This window comes from Perognathus longimembris, chromosome 5 (genome assembly GCF_023159225.1).
Source record: "Perognathus longimembris pacificus isolate PPM17 chromosome 5, ASM2315922v1, whole genome shotgun sequence".
Classification (NCBI taxonomy): Eukaryota; Metazoa; Chordata; class Mammalia; order Rodentia; family Heteromyidae; genus Perognathus; species Perognathus longimembris.
In genome coordinates, this window is record NC_063165.1 from 47,124,789 (window position 1) to 47,143,120 (window position 18,332).

Sequence of the window (18,332 nt, forward strand, 5' to 3'; positions counted from 1 at the left end):
AGGAAAAATGCAACAGTGTAGATAGTGAAAAAATTAACACGATGGGGTAAAATTTTTGAGACACTAGAGGGATTTATTTGGAACACACACTTAGCAAAGCAGGAAATATGCCTCCTAAATTATTTAACATTGTGTGGTAAAATTATTTTTTTACAGTTCCTATATTTATGGATAATCTGTATATGCCAGCCAGAAAGGATTTTCTCATTAATCTTCACAATGCAGTAAGGTTGGTGGTTTTCATATGCCCTTAATAAATAAGAAAAGTAAATCACATGAAGTTAAGTAAGTTGCCCAATGTCAAACAGAGTAAGTACATGACAAACTTGGATCTGTTAGAAATCAGGGCTCTGTTTCTAAAAATTATTAATCCTAGCTACATAGGAGGCTGAGATCTGAGGATCATGGTTTAAAGCTAGCCCCAGCGGGAAAGTCTTTGAAACTCCTATCTCCAATAAATCACCAGAAAGCTGAAAGTGGAGCTGTAGCTCAAGTGGTAGAGTGCTAGCTTTGAAGAAAAAAAACTCAAAGACAACTTCCCAGGACCTGGGTTCAAGCCCCAAGACCAGACACACACACACACACACACACACACACACACACACACACACACACACACTTCTATCATGTAGCCCCGTCTCCTATAGATTTTACCACTCAAATTTAAAAACAACATTAAGGGGGAAAATGGCATTTATTGAAGTATTGGATATTTTGGTGATTTAGGAGAACAATGGCATAGAATATTTTAAATAGGAATAGTTGCAGAAAATTCAAGATGTTTGATTTCCATCAGTAGACATCAACATACTTGAAAATGTATGCAAACTTGCATTAGAGGAAGACTATAGTTAAGTGAAGTAGAGATGTGGGAACAATGGGAAGAGGAAATGAAGCTGAAAAATAAAATATGTTTTTCTAACTGAGAAGAGCTAGAGGGAGAAAAACCCATAAATCACTCTGGCTGTTAGTGAAAAGAAAATACTTGTACAGTTCTTCAGCTTGGCAAAGGTTAAGAGAACAATAATGTTTTGTCAGCCCAAGATATAAGAAGAGCTGATTAGAACAGAAAGCTTATACTGGATGTCTGGAGAGGACCCATTCAAAGAGTAAGCCTTACAGTTTGCATTTGGGCAGGCTCTGAGTCATTTTGTTTATAGCAAAACAGTCTTATTGCTGGTATTCTACTTTATCTTCTAAAGCTGTCCTTGTCTATTTTAGCAGATATTCACATTAATACATGTATTTAGAATTTTTTAACACCTTAACCTTTTTGTTACCTATCATGAAAACTTAATTTGATAATGGTAGTACTATCCCTAAACAGATCATTTATCCATACTTAAACTGGTGCAATATTCATGATTCGCAATATATTAAAGCTTCAGAAACTATCAAAGGTTGAGCCTAAAAAGGATTGTTTCCACCTGCCTCTGTATTCTAAACTGAAGCAAAATTTGCCTTTCCTTGTAGTTTCTATCATTTAATTCAAGGGTAAAGACTTTATGATCTACAGGTGCTGATGGCTCGTGCCAGTTATCCTAGCTACCGAGGAGGTTGAGATCTGAGGACTAGGGTTCAAAGCCAGCAGAGGCAGGAAGGTCAGTAAGACTCTTATCTCAAATTAAGTACCAAAATGGAGCTGTGTCTTAAACATTAGAGAGCCTTAAGTGAAAACGCTCAAGCTCAAGGACTAGCAACCAACAAATAAACAAAGAAAAATCCCCATCATGATCTATTGTCTGAATCTTGCTCCCAACATCAGTCTCAATTTCCAAATCCACATCTCCACTTATTTTGTCTATAGCTGCAAAAATCCAAGCAGATTTTTTAAAGTTTCTCACATTCTTTTACTGTTTGTTTTCCTATGAAATTCTCTGTCTGTAGATGTAGATACCTTTCTTGAAACCTTTTCACCTCTCCCTGTTCTTATTTTTTCAATTTCGCACTCAAATAACATACAGCAATATTATATTTTTAATTTCCTAATTAAATTGAATGGAGGCTAGGTACCAGTGGCTCACACCTGCAATCCTAGCTACTTAGGAGGCTGAGATTTGAAGATCTCTGTTCCAAGCCAGCCTGGGCAGGAAAGTCTGTGAGACTCTTATTTCCAATGAACCACCAGAAAACTGAAAGTGATGCTGTGGCTCAAAGTGGTAGAGTGATCTTGTGATCCTCTGCTGTGACTTGCCTAAACCTGTGCTAATTATTCCCTATGAGGGAGACCATAGAGTCCATGTTTCTTTGGGTCTGGCTCACTTCACTTACTATAATTTTTTCCAAGTCCTTCCATTTCCTTACGAATGGGGCAATGTCATTCTTGCTGATAGAGGCATAAAATTCCATTGTATATATGTACCACATTTTCCTGATCCATTTGTCTACTGAGGGGCATCTGGGTTGGTTCCATATTCTAGCTATGACAAATTGTGCTGCGATGAACATTGTTGTGCTGTTGGTTTTCGTGTGTCCTTTATGAACACATAAGATGATGCTAAGTGAAATGAACTCCACGATATGGAAACAATTGTTATATCACTGTTCTAACTACTTTCAACGTGCTATGTGTAACCGTAGCTTCTATTATTGATGATCTTCTTGTATCCCCTTCCTGTGGTTGTACCTGCTCTTTATCTTATCTGAGTACATTGGAAACCATGTATAGTGGTATTAGAACTAGGAAACTGAAAGGGAATACCAAAATCGAGAGACACAGGGTAAAATAGACAAATGACTACAAAAGCAATACTTGCAAAACTGCTTGGTGTAAATGAACTGAACAACTCATGAAGGGGAAAGTGAAAGGGAGAGGGGGGAGGGGGGAATGAGGGAGGAGGTAACAAACAGTACAAGAAATGTATCCAATGCCTAATGTATGAAACTGTAACCTCTCTGTACATCAGTTTGACAATAAAGAAAAAAAGAAAAAAAAAGTGGTAGAGTGCTAGCCTTGAGCAAAAGAGCCCAGGGACAGGATACAGGCCCTGAGTTTAAGCCCCATAACTGACAAAAAGAAAAAGAAAAAGAAAAAAGAATGGAAGGTTATGCTGCCATTGTTTTCAATAAAAATGTTGAACATATGGATTACTATTTCTTTCTAACTTAAAAGCTTATGGAGGGGGGTATGAGGGACAAGGTAACAAACAGTACAAGAAATGTATCCAATGCCTAACGTATGAAACTGTAACCTCTCTGTTCATCAGTTTTATAAAAACTTTTAAAAAAAGCTTATGGAATACTTTTATATTTTTTCCTCTAATTTTAAACAGTAAGAAATCATGCTTTATTATGCCACATTTTAATGTTTTGTTAATTGATTATGCCAACTTATTTATAATCTCATTTAGGTGTTGTTCAACATCTAAACCAAAACAACAAAACACCAATACAGATGGTATGAGATTTCATTTCACAAAAGTGAATTCTACTATCTGTTCTCCACACTTATGCTTTTAATGAGGATAGAAATATGTGAAATCAGGCTGGGAATATGGCCAAGTGGTAGAGTGCTTGCCTAGCATACATGAAGCCCTGGGTTCGATTCCTCAATACCACATATACAGAAAAAAGCCAGAAGTGGTACTGTGGCTCAAGTGGTAGAGTGCTAGCCTTGAGCACAAAGAAGCCAGGGACAGTACTCAGGCCCTGAGTTCAAGACCCAGAACTGGTCAAAAAAAAAGAAAGAAAGAAAAGAAGAAATATATGAAATCGTTTTTAAGAATTTAGAATTAAGTGTGAGGCTACATTACCTTGATTTACTGGTAACCCCTAAAACTGAAACTTTGTCGAATATTTAGTATAAAATATTCTATAACTCTGTTGAAAATGAACTATACAACTTGTGGGTCAGAAGGGAGGTAAAAGCTGAAGAGCAAGGGAAGAGGTAACATTGTCCAAAAAGAAATGCACTCTAGGGGCTGGGAATATGGCCTAGTGGCAAGAGTGCTTGCCTGGTATAAATGAAACCCTGGGTTCGATTCCCCAGCACCACATATATAGAAAATGGCCCGAAGTGGTGCTGTGGCTCCAGTGGTAGAGTGATAGCGTTGAGCAAAAAGAAGCCAGGGACAGTGCTCAGGCTCTGAGTCCAAAGCAAAAAGAAGCCAGGGACAGTGCTCAGGCCCTGAGTCCAAAGCCCAGGACTGGCAAAAAAAAGAAATGCACTCTACCTGACTTATATAACTATAATCCCTTTGTACATCATGTTTATAATAATAATTTTAAAATTTAAAGTATTCTATACATTTTTACATTTATGATAGTAAACTTAATTTATGGTAGTCAATTTTACCCTTTAGAAATAAAATAGCCAGAAAATGTTAGAAGTAAAATAGCCAAGAGTATGGAAAGAATTAAATAGTGAAATAGTCACATTATTGAATACATTGATATTGAAATTGATGTACCTAAAGAGTAGTTAATGCAATGTGGAATGCTCACAACAGAATGTTTCAATTACATCAAAACAGAAAATACTGGATACTCTATTTGGTAGAAAGATACTTTTGAGAAATTTTCTTCTTTTCACCTATCATACGCATCTTCTTTTGACAAATGCCTCATTGTGTACCATTTAAACTACCTTTTCAATGAGGCTTTGTAGTGGTTAGGGAGAGAGTGTAGTGAACTTTGACTAAACAAATCACAAAGAAACAGAATTTGGGATTGGAAAGTACTTCCAGGTCAAAAAATCCTATGCCTCTTTCTCTTCTTTAATTGTAGCCATCGTTAATCCAGGATGCAAGAAACCTATTGACAGAAAAAAGAAAATAAATTCAAACTCAAAGCCAATTCCTACAAACCCCTTCAAAAAAGTAAAACAACAGTGATAATATAGTTGTAGTTTACAAATCATTTTTTTTCTGGCAGCAGAAGTATTTGATACTGCTTGTGACTGCCATAATTTAAGTTTCACTCTCTACTAACATTAAATCATTCCCTCTTACCACATCACTATGCAATGGATGAGTATGGGAAAACTTATCTTAGAATCTACAAAAGAACTAATTTTAATTGCATGTTTAATAACAAATATTTGAGTTTTGTCCTAAAAGGCATGAGAGTCATGAGCTCTGTAATCTGCTATTGATTGTATGCTGAGCCATACTTTGTATGTTTTGGTTCTATCCTAGTGGTCCTTACCTGCTTATCTGAAACCCATGCGACCTATGACATTACTTAATTAATCAGCCCTGTGGTTTCTTTTGTGGACTTGGACTATGCTGAATGAAGGATGTTAATGCTGGCTGCTATTTCCTGCCATACGATAAAGAATTGATCATTACCCATGAGTACCCCTCCTGATGGATGTATAATTGGGTCAGAAAAATGTCAGATGAAGATTTAGGAAGGAAAACGAATTAATTATCTTTAAAGCTTTTGCAGAAAGAACATAGGTGGGACCTGGTTTTCCAGCTCTCTTAATAAAATTCTAACTTCTAGGCCAGCAAATGGTAAAGATGATGCTATACTTTGATTAAGGAATCAGATTGGTGGTAAGTATCTTGCCACACCTCAAACTCAGTATCTCTCAGCAAGTGGATTGGAGATGCTCCCATTTGTTAATGGAAACAATTGCTAGTCTTGCTTTATGGGAGATCTTTCATCATCATTCTCTCTCCACCCACATTCTCTCCAGATGTTCTGATATTTACTGACAGGCCAGTCTCTCTGAGCAGATTACTATTGCTTTCCTATGTCTTAATTAGTTATTGAATAACTGATTTACTTCTATTTTAGTGGGACACTCCCCTATGTCTCTGTTACTATATTTCAAATTATAATATTTCCTGTGAGATAAGAACCTCCGATTAGTTTGCTCTCCCCAAAGTCCTTTTTATGTTTTTGTTCTCATTGTCCTAACTCTCAGATGTCTTTTAAGTTGTAGTATGCAAACTCATCAGATATATTGCTTTTCTTTGGTTCTATTTTATTCTCATACTTCAGTTTGGTTATAACTTTTCCAATTTTGAATATCTACATAATGGAAAAGATTTGTCTTCTCAAAAGAAAATCACCATGAAGAAAGAGGTTTGGGATAAGATTGTTATGAGTCTAAATTATCTTTTAAAAACCCACTAGATATACTATTTGGCTTATTATTTTACCCTTCTTTGTTTCAATTTCATCAACCATAAAATGGAATTATAAAAAGCTACCATAAATGGTTGTTGTGCAGATCAAATGAGAAACTAAATACAAACATTTTATTTAGCTTTAACTCATAATAAATACTCTGTTAACATGTTTTTGGTGATAACATTGTTACAGGTTCGATTACGTCCCTCCAAATTCATATTTTGAACTCCTGACCTTCACAATTATATTCAGAGATAGGATTTTTAAGAGACTATTTAGTTAAAATAAGACCATTAAGATGAGCCTTAATATAATGAAACTTGTATTCTTTAATGAGAAGGAAATCTGTTTAGACAAATAGAGAAACTAGGTAAATGGCCAAAGACCAAGAGAGGTTATAGAGAGAAGGTAATATTCTGCAAGAATATTTCTGAGAGAGGTCTCAGAAAAAAACTAAACCTGTTACTATTTTTTTGAGGGGGAGACAGAGCTGGGGTTGGAACTCAGGGTCTTACAAGTACTATGATTCTTGAGTTACATCTCCAGATCTGCATTTTTGCCAATCATTTTTAGAGATGAGACTAGAAGACTTCTGCTCTGGCTGGCCTTGAACCATGATCCTTCAGATCTTACAAATGTGAACTGCTGGTGACTGGCTAAGCCTGCTGATGTCTTAATATTGAGCTAATAGACTTCAAAATTGTAAGAAAAATGTCATTCTGGTTTAAGCCACCCAATTGGTACTACTTTGTTATGGTAGTCAGAGCAATACAATACACAATATATAAGACAATAGACATTTGGATTGGCTACTGATGATCTCTGTTGTTTTATACAGTCAGTTGTAGCTCCTCAGCTGTCTTTCTTTTTAACAAACAAACAAATGTAGATCCAAAATTTCCCCAGCTTGATTATAGCAATTCAAGGTTCTAGAAGCACATCTTCCCCCCCCCCCCCTTTTTTTTTTCTTTTTGCCAGCCCTGGGCCTTGGACCCAGGGCCTGAGCACTGTCCCTGGCTTCTTTTTGCTCAAGGCTGGCACTCTGCCACTTGAGTCACAGTGCCATTTCTGGGCATTTTCTGTATATGTGGTGTTGGGGAATTGAACCCAGGGCTTCAAGTATACGAGGCAAGCGCTCTTGCCACTAGGCCATATCCCCAGCCCACATCTTCCCATTTTGATGCAGTGTTTTATTTCCCTACATGCAACAGCACATTTTCCAAAACGATCATTGTTACTCACAGAAAAAGCTTAAAATGTATTCTTGACACAACTTACTGAGAAAAATACTTCTTTTAAAAATTAAATACTCATCTCTGTGTATGTGAAGATGGCAAAGAGTAATTTCACATCGTGGACAAGGTGAATAATCTATTCTTAGAACATAGAAGGCTTTATATTGCAGAACTCCACTGAAATTCAATTACCTCTGGCAAAGATAACTGTTTAGTTATTTAATTTAGTTAATTACCAATACAAGTTGATTGCAGGTAGCTGGGCAGAGAGGGGAGCCCAATAGATGCACCTGGAGAGCTGGAAGAAATTTACAGAGGTGAAAAACGGTAAAACACCTGCACGTAACCTGCTGTAATCCTTTCTACAGTCCTCAGGCTCCAGGCACATGAGTGCACACGCATGTTGGCATTCTATTGACTCACACTTATGTCCTTCAACAGGTAGCGCCAATTACAGCCCCCAAAGCACCCTGCCCGGGTGCACTGGCCAATATCACTGTCAATCAAATACCAAGCCTACTTTTCTAAAATCTCCCCTCCCCCTTTCATTGGCTTTTCTTTCGGCCTATCTCGGAATTTCTTCCCCACCTCAAAACCACAGTGATCGGCCCTATGGAGCCTCGGATTGGCGGAGAGGCTACTCCCCGCCCCCTGACGTCATGATAGCCCCGCCCATTCTCCGCCTTCAGTGGGAGGGGGCGGGTACTGGCCAGCTTAGGGGCGGGGCCTGCCTCCCACGGCGGGGGGGGCGGAGCCTGCGGTGGAGCCCGCCCCGCTCGGTTAGGACCACGGAGAGCGCCAGGCGCCGCGACCAGAGGGATTGAAGAAGCGGCCGGAGCCCGGCCTGACAGACGTCTGCGAGCCCGCCGCCTTCCGTGTCTTCGGCTTTTCTCGGGCTGGACGGTGGCTTGGGGGCGTCTGAGGAAGGTGCCTAAGTCCGGGGTCGGCTAGTGGTCCTGTGGGAGTCACCGCCGTCCAGGCGCAGCTCGCTCACACCTGTGTGTGGGGTGTGTGTGTGTGTGCACGTCAGCGTCCGCGCGAGTGTCCGTGAGTGTGTGTGTGTGTGTGTGTGTGTCTGTGTGGCAGCCGGGCGCGCGGCGGGGGTGTCAGGGTGGCCGCCCGCCCGCAAGCGGGGAGCCCGCGCCTGGGTGCTTGGCCCCGGAGAGGGACAGCAGGAGCCGCGCGGAGAGGGACAGCAGGAGCCGCGCGGCTCTGCGCGCCCAGCGGGCTAAGGCGGGACTCGGGCCGCAGCCGTCGCCGCCACCGCCTCGCGTCCCGCGTCCCTCGAGAGCCTCCGCGGCGCTGCGGGGACAGCGGACGGCGGGCGGGCACAGTACCCGGCGCGGGGTGGCAGCGGGGACGGGGGGGGAGAGCAGAGAGGAGGGAGATGAGTGACGAGACTGGGAAAGGGGGAGGGCGGGAGACGCGGGGACTGGCGGGGGGCGGGGGTGCCGAGTGGAGGTGGCCGGCGTCGCCGCTTGCTCCTCCCGTCGGCTGTGGGTCACCCGCAGATGCTTATTTAATTATATGAATGTCTTGAGGTCCAGGCTTTTGGGGGTGGGAAGTAGCAAAAGCCCCCTGCCCTCCCCCAGCCAATTTACTACTGAGGAAAAAAAATAAAAAAAAATAAAACACCAAACAAACACACCAAAACGGGGAGCGTAGAAGATGATGGGGAGCAGAGCACGGAAAATGACGGCAGAGAAAATACTGGGTTCCTCTGCAACGTCGTTTTTCTGAAAATTTAATATTCTGCGCTGAGCCTTTAGAAAGAAAAGCCCGCCTTGCAGGGAGTCGCAGAGGGTCCCGGTCTTGTGGACTCTGGTTTGATTGTATAATAATGATGATATAATGCTAATGACGATGATGACACTGCCTTTTATTTTTACCCCAGTGCTGATGAAGCGTAGCTACAGCTGGGGATAAAGCGCTTGGAAAAAAATCTGATGTGTGAAGAGGGAATACTGTTGCTCTTGGAGTTGCGTTTTATTTCATTTCTTTTATAAAGATATATTTCGAGTTAAAATTTGACAAAAATCTAGCCTGACTTCTTCCCCCCCTACTCAGTTATCTTCGATGTTCATAAAATGGGGGACTGGCTACTACTGCCTTGACTAATGAAAAGGTAAAGGCTTTTCACCTGGTGTCGGTCCGTGTAATCCACCTGGTTCTCCTCTCCTTTGAATTTCTCAACAGTGTTGAAAATGAAGAAGTTTAATTTCCGAAAAGTTTTGGATGGCTTAACTGCCTCCTCCCCTGGCAGCGGTAGCAGCGGTGGCAGTAACAGTGGCGGCGGGGCTGGAGGTGGCTCCATGCATCCAGGAGGGACTGCAGGGGTTCTCAGAGAGGAAATTCAGGAGACCCTGACTTCAGAGTATTTCCAGATTTGCAAGGTATGTTTTCAACGGACTTAAAGCCGATTTTTTCAGCCCCCTGTTGTGAAGAAGGAAGGAAAGAAACACATACATACAGGCACCTGACTGGAAACTGTTGAGATGCCAGCATTAAAGTGACTTCACAAGTCAGTTTGAAAAAACAGTGGTAGTTTAGTTGGACAGTAAGCACTAAGGTAAAATAGAATTTGCAAGATAATTTTTTTTTCTTATTGTCAAAGTGAAGTACAGAGGGGTTACAGTTTCATGTGTAAGGCAGTGAGTGCATCTCTGTAATAATAATTTTAAAGCCTCCATAGAGTACAAAATGTGGCTGTGTATAAGTAGTAAACTGAAGAAGAAAATAGTCATTCGGTTTCCTGTGTTGTCATTTAAAGAAACGGTTATTCGGTTTCATTGGCCATATGACCATAAACACGTTGCTAGAATTAAGCAGATGCTAGTTAGGAAAAATATATCTGTGTTAAGGGATCCAGTGGAGTTGCCTTAAAAATTTAAATATAAAAACATCTCCAGATTCTTAGACTCTTCCTAAATATATGCCATAGGTTTAATATGGCATGTAATATGGAACTTGTAATACTTCTAAGCATTCAAAAGTAGTACAGTACTTTGGTTTAGTGAGAAAATATTTTAGGTAGCATACTTTATTCATACATTTCTAATGAATAAACCAAAGAAGCATTTCTGAGAGGAAAGATGAATATTTATAGCATAAGGATTTTGTTAATATGTAGCTGTAATGTCACTTTATGGCATACAGGGATTAATAATTTTTATTGTGTACTTTTGGGGTTGCCTTGGAATATGCTTTTGACATAGTTTATGCAAGAAAAAAGCTTTAAACCATTTGTGATACAAATGGGTATCGTTTTACAATTATATTTGGATAATAAGAAAAATCCCAGCAAACTTCATAAATAATAGAAATTAAGTGCCAAGCATTTTGATGACTTTTAAAATATTTTAAAACATTAACATTTTGATAGTAAACAAGTGGTTTGTAATGAAGTACGTTTCAATCATCATTGCCTTAGCCTCTATTCCTAGCAGTCCTTATAAAAATGTGCAATCTCTAGTTCTTAGTTTACTTAAAAGCCAAGTTTATTTAGAATTAAATAAAAAGATTTAACCCAGTCTAAAACTTGTATACAATAGTGATTTCCCCTCAATGTGAAATAATACTCTGTCAGATTAGGGAATGCATTCATAAGACAAATGTGTAAAAAGGTCCCAGAGGCCATATTTGAACTGCTTTTTAGAAGAATGGTGCTTTGATTCTTTAATCTTTGGCATGTGGCTATTTCCTTTTCTATAGTCTGAAAAAAATTCAAATTCCATCCATTCATGGATGTGATAGTGATATATGAAAATTTTAGTAGGGACAAAAGGCTTCAGGAGAAGGCTAGAGTATAGGAGAAAAACATGCAATATATAGTCATGTACATATTTATTCAGAAGGAGATAATTATTGGAGAATTATGTCTGCTTCAAATAAATGTGGCATAGTAGGAAGAACATTGGCTATTTGCCAACCATATTATCTTGAGTAAGCCATTTATGTCCTTTGAGCTTGGGTTTCTGCATCTGTAGTATGGGAATAAATATTTCTGGGAATAAATATTCTGGGAATAAATATTTTGAAAGAAGATTATTGGCAGAACAGAGGAGACAATAGGTGAAAGCAGTACACAAATTAGAAAAGGTGATAAAACATATATTTATATTAAGGTTTAAAAATGATTGCATTTGTTGAGTATAACCATTTAATATAATCTTAATATTTGGTAAAAATTTTCAAATAGATTATTAGAATAGATAGCATATTAGCGATTTACTAATGGTACTTAAATCATACTCAATTAGGGAAGTATTATATCTGAATAAGATATAATGAATTGTAAAAAGTGATTATATAACTGTGTTGTAGGTTAACTGGTCTACCATAAAATACATAGAAATGGGTTAAAGAAATTTCAACATTAGGAATGCTATTTAAATAATAGATAGTGGGGTAGCTTAAGTGATAGAGTGCATTCACTGCATGTGCAAGGCCCTGGTTGTGACACAGTACCACCACCACCAAATACACAACACATGCACACACGTACTCATTGATTAAATGTACACAGAACATCTATTCTGTGTAGTATGAAATTGTCACCTTCTGGGTACTTTCATCTTTTTCAACATGGTCCAAATAAAAGTATTCATCTAGACTGTTCTTTTGACCACCCCCCTCCTCCATTATCTGATGAGTCATCAAATCCTCTGTTGTGTTTCCTTAATATTTGCAAATTTTATGTTATATTTTTTACCATCTCCAGTACTTATTATTTCTATCATATTTTCTTGCTTGTTCTCTTGCAATCACTGTTTTCCTTATACATTTCATTTTGCTTTTTTGAAAAATAAACTGTTTTAAGTTTAATATGTGTGCACTTGAGCCATGTGTTGTTCAGATATTTGCGTGACACTTGAATCAGCTTTCCTGAACATGAATTTAGTGAAACACAATTTTCAACTACTGATCTATCTAATAAATTTCAAACCGCTTGGCTTGATATGCATGTAATTAACTTCAGAAGGGGTTCTTGTTTACCTTTCTATCCTTATTGCCTTGGTTCCCCAGGCATTTTGTGTTCCCTGAAAACACCATAGTGCCATATGTTTCAATGTCTTTTTGTTGTTTCTGACTATATCATCTCTTTCACCTTAATATAGTTTGAGAACTCATAGTAGCCTCTACCTAGTTTAATAAAAGGTGGTGATAGTTCACTTGGTTGGACTAGCTCTGATTATTTCCTTATCCACCAGGGTCTTTTATTTTTCCTCCTTTACTTTCCTATAGTATCTGGAATACTGCAAATTTAGCACCTCTTATGATTTTTTAAAAAATTCATCACTGCCATCATACTATAGACTCTATAAAAACAAATATGTTGTTTTGGTTTTATTGTTTGCTTATTGTTAGGTACTTAGTAGACCATTGATTCTCATCTCTGGTTGTCTAAAAGCCTTATTGCAGTCTCAGAGAATCAATATCTACGGACAGGGCCTCGGCACTTTTATTTTTAAACAAGGGTCCATAGGAGATTCAAATAAATAGTACTGATATGTTGAAGTACCCTTTTAATGAATGAAGTAGCATATACATGGTTGGTTGATTAATTGAAAAGAGATTAAAGGATCAAGTTATTAATATATACAAATACATCAAGCTATTAATAATGATGTATGTCATATATATATATATATATATGTCACCTACAAATCACTTGATTGACCAGGAATTTTGTTATTATTCTCTGATCAAAGTTCTATGACCTCTGTGTGGATTTATCTTCCATGAATTATTAAGAAAATAATTATAAAGTTACTTGGAACTTACATGCTTCTGAAGAAAAGCAAAAGTGATTAAAAAATTAAAAGAAAAAAGCCAGCTTTTCCCGTACTCCAAGTTCTCAGTTTGCTTATCTTGAGATCATAAGGGCATGCTGCAATAAGAGATTATAGACATGTAGGAAGTATATTTAAATATTTTAAAAGTTACTATAGAGAGCAATCTGATTTTCTCATAAAAGGTCCTTTGGTGCTGTTGGGTTGCTGGACTCATTTAATATAGGATTTCTTTTGTTCCCACTTAGCTATCAACATAATGGTCTTTATAAATGCTTGTATTTGTAGTGACTTTATTTTTTAAAAGCGGATAACTCAATTGTTTTTTTTCTGCTTTTTTGTTTCAGGGCTAGGGCCTGGGTTATCCCTGAGTACTTTTGCTCATGGATAACACTCTATCACTTCAGACACATCTCTACTCTGGCTTTTTGATGGTTAATTGGAGATAAGAATATATAAAAGGGCTGGGGATATGGCCTAGTGGCGAGAGAGCTTGCCTCGTATACATGAGGCCCTGGGTTCAATTCCCCAGCACCACATATACAGAAAACGGCCAGAAGTGGCGCTGTGGCTCAAGTGGCAGAGTGCTAGCCTTGAACAAAAAGGAAGCCAGGGACAGTGCTCAGGCCCTGAGTCCAAGGTCCAGGACTAGCCAAAAAAAAAAAAAAAAGAATATATAAAAGTGTTATAGGTTTCCTGCCCTGGCTGGCTTTGAACTGCAATCCTCAGATCTGAGACTCCTGAATAGCTAAGATTATAGGCATGGGCCATCAGTGCCTAGCTCTTGATTCACTTTTTTAATATATCAAGGGATATCTTTCCAAGTGTGTAATATTCTAGCATTTAGTTTGAGTTATTAAAATAATTATGAATTATTGAAAAATGAATTATTCAGAAATGTGTACTGGTGAATAATTTTCTAGGAAATGGTAAAATTTACAAGGATGTATAGAAAAAATTGATTAAACTTTAGAAGGTCAAAAATATAAGTTGTATTTAAAGGATTTACAGAAGATAGTTGTAAATAATGGACTTCCAAGAAGTACACAGTAGGCCTTTGTTATAGCTAGGTTAAATGAAACTATATGAACTATATAGCTATAGTTAAATTAAAGATGTGTAGTCATTGAAGCAGTTTGGGGAAAAATGATATTTTGACCTTCCTATTGTTAAGATATTTTCTTTATAAATACAACTTTAAAAGTAGTTAGGACAGAGGCTAGGAATATAGCCTAGTGGCAAGAGTGCTTGCCTCATATACTTGAAGCCCTGGGTTCTATTCCTCAGCACCACATATATAGAAAATGGCCAGAAGTGGCACTGTGGCTCAAGTGGCAAAGAGCTAGTCTTGAGCAAAAAGAAGCCAGAGACAGTGTTCAGGCCCTGAGTTCAAGGCCCAGGACTGGCAAAAAATAAAAAAAGTAATTAGGACATAAACCACTTTCAGCCAATCAACTACAATGAGGGTAAAGATAAGGTTTTTTTGTTTGTTTTATCGGCAGAAATTATCATTGGTATTTTCTGTACTTACATAAGATACTAGAAAGGAATAGTATGATTTCAATTCTTTTGAAGATTCTGAACTACCAGTTGAAATTGATGATATATAAGATGATTTTGAATTTAACAATATTTAATAGTTGATAAATCAATATGATTTGAAATGAAAAACAAAATATTTAAAGTTTTGTTTTCAATAAAGTATTTATAGCTGTCACTCATACTGAATTAATAACACTATAAAATTACCATCTAATGATCATATATACATTTCATTAAATAAAACAAACATTTTGAAATGTGGTACCATTACAGATTTAATACCTAGATTTAGAAACTAAGAATTAGTAATTAAAGAAAAACCTGTAAATTTTTTTGTTTGTCTGCTGCTACAAGTTTCAATGACATTAGAACCTAATGTTTTTCCAGATAAGTGCAATGAAATTAGTTTACTGTGAAGAAAATTGATTAGATTGCTTAATGTTCAGCCTGATTTGTTGTAAATTGTAAGTCTACAAACTGAAAATCATTAGAAGGACAGTAAGTTCAGAAGTCAGATTTTGTCTAGGTGAAATGCTTACAGTATGCAGACATTTGGGAATGTAAATCTATCAAAGGAGGCACAGGATAATTAAGTAGAATGAATAAGTATGGAGAAGATGACCTGAAATTTTCTTGCAAAAATATTAAAGAGAGAAATTCAGGCATATCTTAGCATGCAACAGAGAGAGCGTGCATGTGTGCACACACACACAGTTGTGAAAGACAACTAAATTAGACCAAGAGGAATTTGATTAGGATAAAAAAATTTCAGGAAGGTGATGAATAGAATTAAGTTTACACAATAATAGAGTACTCCATTGGATGTAGTTAGTACTTACAAAGCAAAGGTGTAAGAATTTGTTCTTATGTAAGAGTGCTGAGAAAGTAGCAGAGAGGGTATATTCTGATACATTTTTATACTTTGTAGGAGTGGTAATGCAGCTAAACTAGAAAAGAGCAATTGAGTCTACTGCAAAGAGAAGGTTAGAATGGGGATTAGAAGCTTTGCCTTTTAAATTACTAAGGCTATCTGATTTGGATTTTCTTTTTTACTTTGAGTATACACATTTTATTTGAATTCTCAGAAAATCTGTGCTTTAGCTTATTGTACATAAATAAAAATTTACTAGAATAATGTTAGTAATTTTCTAGTTCTGTTTCAGCAATTACTAAAAATCTAGTGGCTTAGAACAAAACAGATCTGTAGGTAAGAAATGAAATGGTTGTCATTGGGCTAAAATCAGGCTGTTGTCAGGGCTATATGCTTTTCTAGAGGCTCTTGGGGAGATTTTTCATTCAGCTTCTAGAATCTGTTCAAGATCCCTCATCTGGTGGCCACCTTCCATTTTTAGAACCAGCAATGGCATTGATTTTTCTGATGTCATCATTTTGACACTGACTTCCTTATCTGTTGCATGGTTAAGGATACTAATGATTCCATAGGGTCCACTCAGATAATCCAGGTTAATCTTATATTGCAATGTTAGCTGATTAGCAACCTTTATTTTTTCTATAATTTTAATTTCCCTTTCTTATATAAAGGTTTTTAGGTGAGCAGTGATTCAGTGCATTGCAATGATGTTTATCACTTTCACCTATTTTTTTAGTTATTTTATGGAAAAATATATAGAACAGGGACTAGTATATCGAACATCCAGCTTCAACTATTATTAATTTTGGCAAATTTGCTTATACTCAGATTTCTTTCTACTACTTTCTCATTTCATTTTGCAAATCTCAGGTGTTATTCTGTTTGTAGAAACATCAGAAACCAGATAAGGCCCATTGCTTTTACAATATAATAAATGCCATTGTTACATCAAAAAAATCAAACTTTCCTTGTATAATCTAATATGTAGTTAATGTTTATTTAAATGTTCTCAGTTCTCCTATATATTATCCTTTTGTAGTTAAGACTGGGATCCAAACAAGGTGTACATTGCATTTTCACTTACCTTGAAGTTATCTTTAGTTTGTGTGAAAACAAAGAGTTTATTTGACAAACCTGCTTTTTTGTGTAAGTTAATGAAAACAAAACCAATTCCTTCTGCCCTGGAAGGCTATATGTGAAGTGTGTGGGTTGTTCAGTTGACATTTGAAAGTTGTTTTCTAGATATGGAAATATCTTTTGAGGAGTTGGAAAAAGAATTTTGAAAAAACATCCTGAGAAATTGTTTTGTGATGCTACTGTGGGGAAGGCTTTGCAAAGAATGTTAGGTAACAGAAAAATAGAAAACATATTATATATGTTGAAATGAATTAAGTAAGATGATCTCTTAGGGTTACAATCTGTGGTTAAATTTGAGGTCAGTTATTAGAGAGGATTAAATAAAATTTCACACATCTCTTGTGTGAAAGAGAAGAATATTTGACAAAAATTCTATAGTACTTGGGACTGGGAATGTGGCTTAGTGATAGAGTGCTTGCCTACCATGCATGAAGGCCTGGGTTCAATTCCTCAGTACCACATAAACAGGAAAAGCCCAAAGTGACGTTGTGGCTCAAGAGGTAGAGTGCTAGTCTTGAGCAAAAAGAAGCCAGGGACAGTGCTCAGGCTCTGAGTCTCAAGCCCCAGGACTGGCAAAAGAAAAAATAATTCTTTAGTACTTGAAATTACAGACTAAAATATGATAATGAATTCGTTAAGATCTTTTTATTTGACAGATTTTTTTGTGAGTTATAAACTATTCAAGACATAGTAGGCATGGAATGGAGAGTGATGGGGGATGTTTATCAAGATGCGTTGTGTTCTGACCTGATTCATGGAAATAAAACTCCTTTGTACAATTACTTCATAAAATTTTAAAAAGAAAGGAATTTAAAAATAAAGGCCAAGTAGGCCCTAAACTAAATATACTTGACTAACAGACTTGGAAGTGTTGATGAAAATATTGATGAGGAACATAATTTAATTTATTGAGTTCCTTATATAAATAATCTGTACAGTATGTTTATCAAATATTTTCGTAATTCAGAATGCACAGGAAGAATTTTCATTGTTTCCAGTTCCATCTTACCTAAGTTCTGTATATATTTATGCTTGAGGTAAAATTCAATATTCTTATGCTTTGTAATAGCTACCTAGATGAATTTGGTAATGCCACTTATTATGTAAAGAATTTTAAAGATCTATTTTATAGCACAGTTCCAGGCACTTTAAAAAATTAACATTGACAAAGCAGGCATTTTCTATTATTTTATCCTCTAGAATTCTGACTATTCCTCTTTACCATTGCCCCTATCAGAAACTAAATTTCACTTCCACTGTTCCACATTACTGTTTCCACAGTAATGCCATATATGATAAACATAAGATATATATTTATCTATATAAGATATATAGGATACCTATTTCTGTATGTATGTATATATATATATATATACATACATACAGATATCTACATATTTTGCAACAATCTCTACACAGACTTTTTTTTGGCAGATCTGGGGTTTGAACTCAGGGCCTCACACTAGGCAAGTGATGTACATTTGACCATCCCTAACAGCCCTTTTTGTTTAGTTGTTTTTCAGGTAGTATCTCATTTTTTTCCCTGTTTTGCCCAAGACTGGCTTGGACTTGATCTCCCAATTTATGCTTCTCACATAGTTGAGTAACAGGTACATGATACCATAGCCAGCTTATTGGTTGAGATAAGGTCTTACAAACTCTGGAATGCCTTGA

The 18,332-nt window shown here is 37.0% G+C and overlaps 1 protein-coding gene across 4 annotated transcripts in view; it reads left to right on the top strand.

Annotated features, from left to right (window-relative positions):
* Positions 1-8,094: 8,094 nt before the first annotated feature.
* Stxbp5l (syntaxin binding protein 5L) overlaps positions 8,095-18,332 on the top strand; it is a 179,606-nt gene continuing 169,368 nt past the window's right edge. For all 4 annotated transcript variants that reach the window (XM_048346722.1, XM_048346724.1, XM_048346723.1 and 1 more), the window contains exons 1-2: positions 8,095-8,243; positions 9,513-9,709. In XM_048346722.1, coding sequence (XP_048202679.1) covers positions 9,521-9,709 — 189 coding nt within the window. In that variant the 5' untranslated portion in view covers positions 8,095-8,243; positions 9,513-9,520. The remainder of the gene's footprint in view (positions 8,244-9,512; positions 9,710-18,332) is intronic.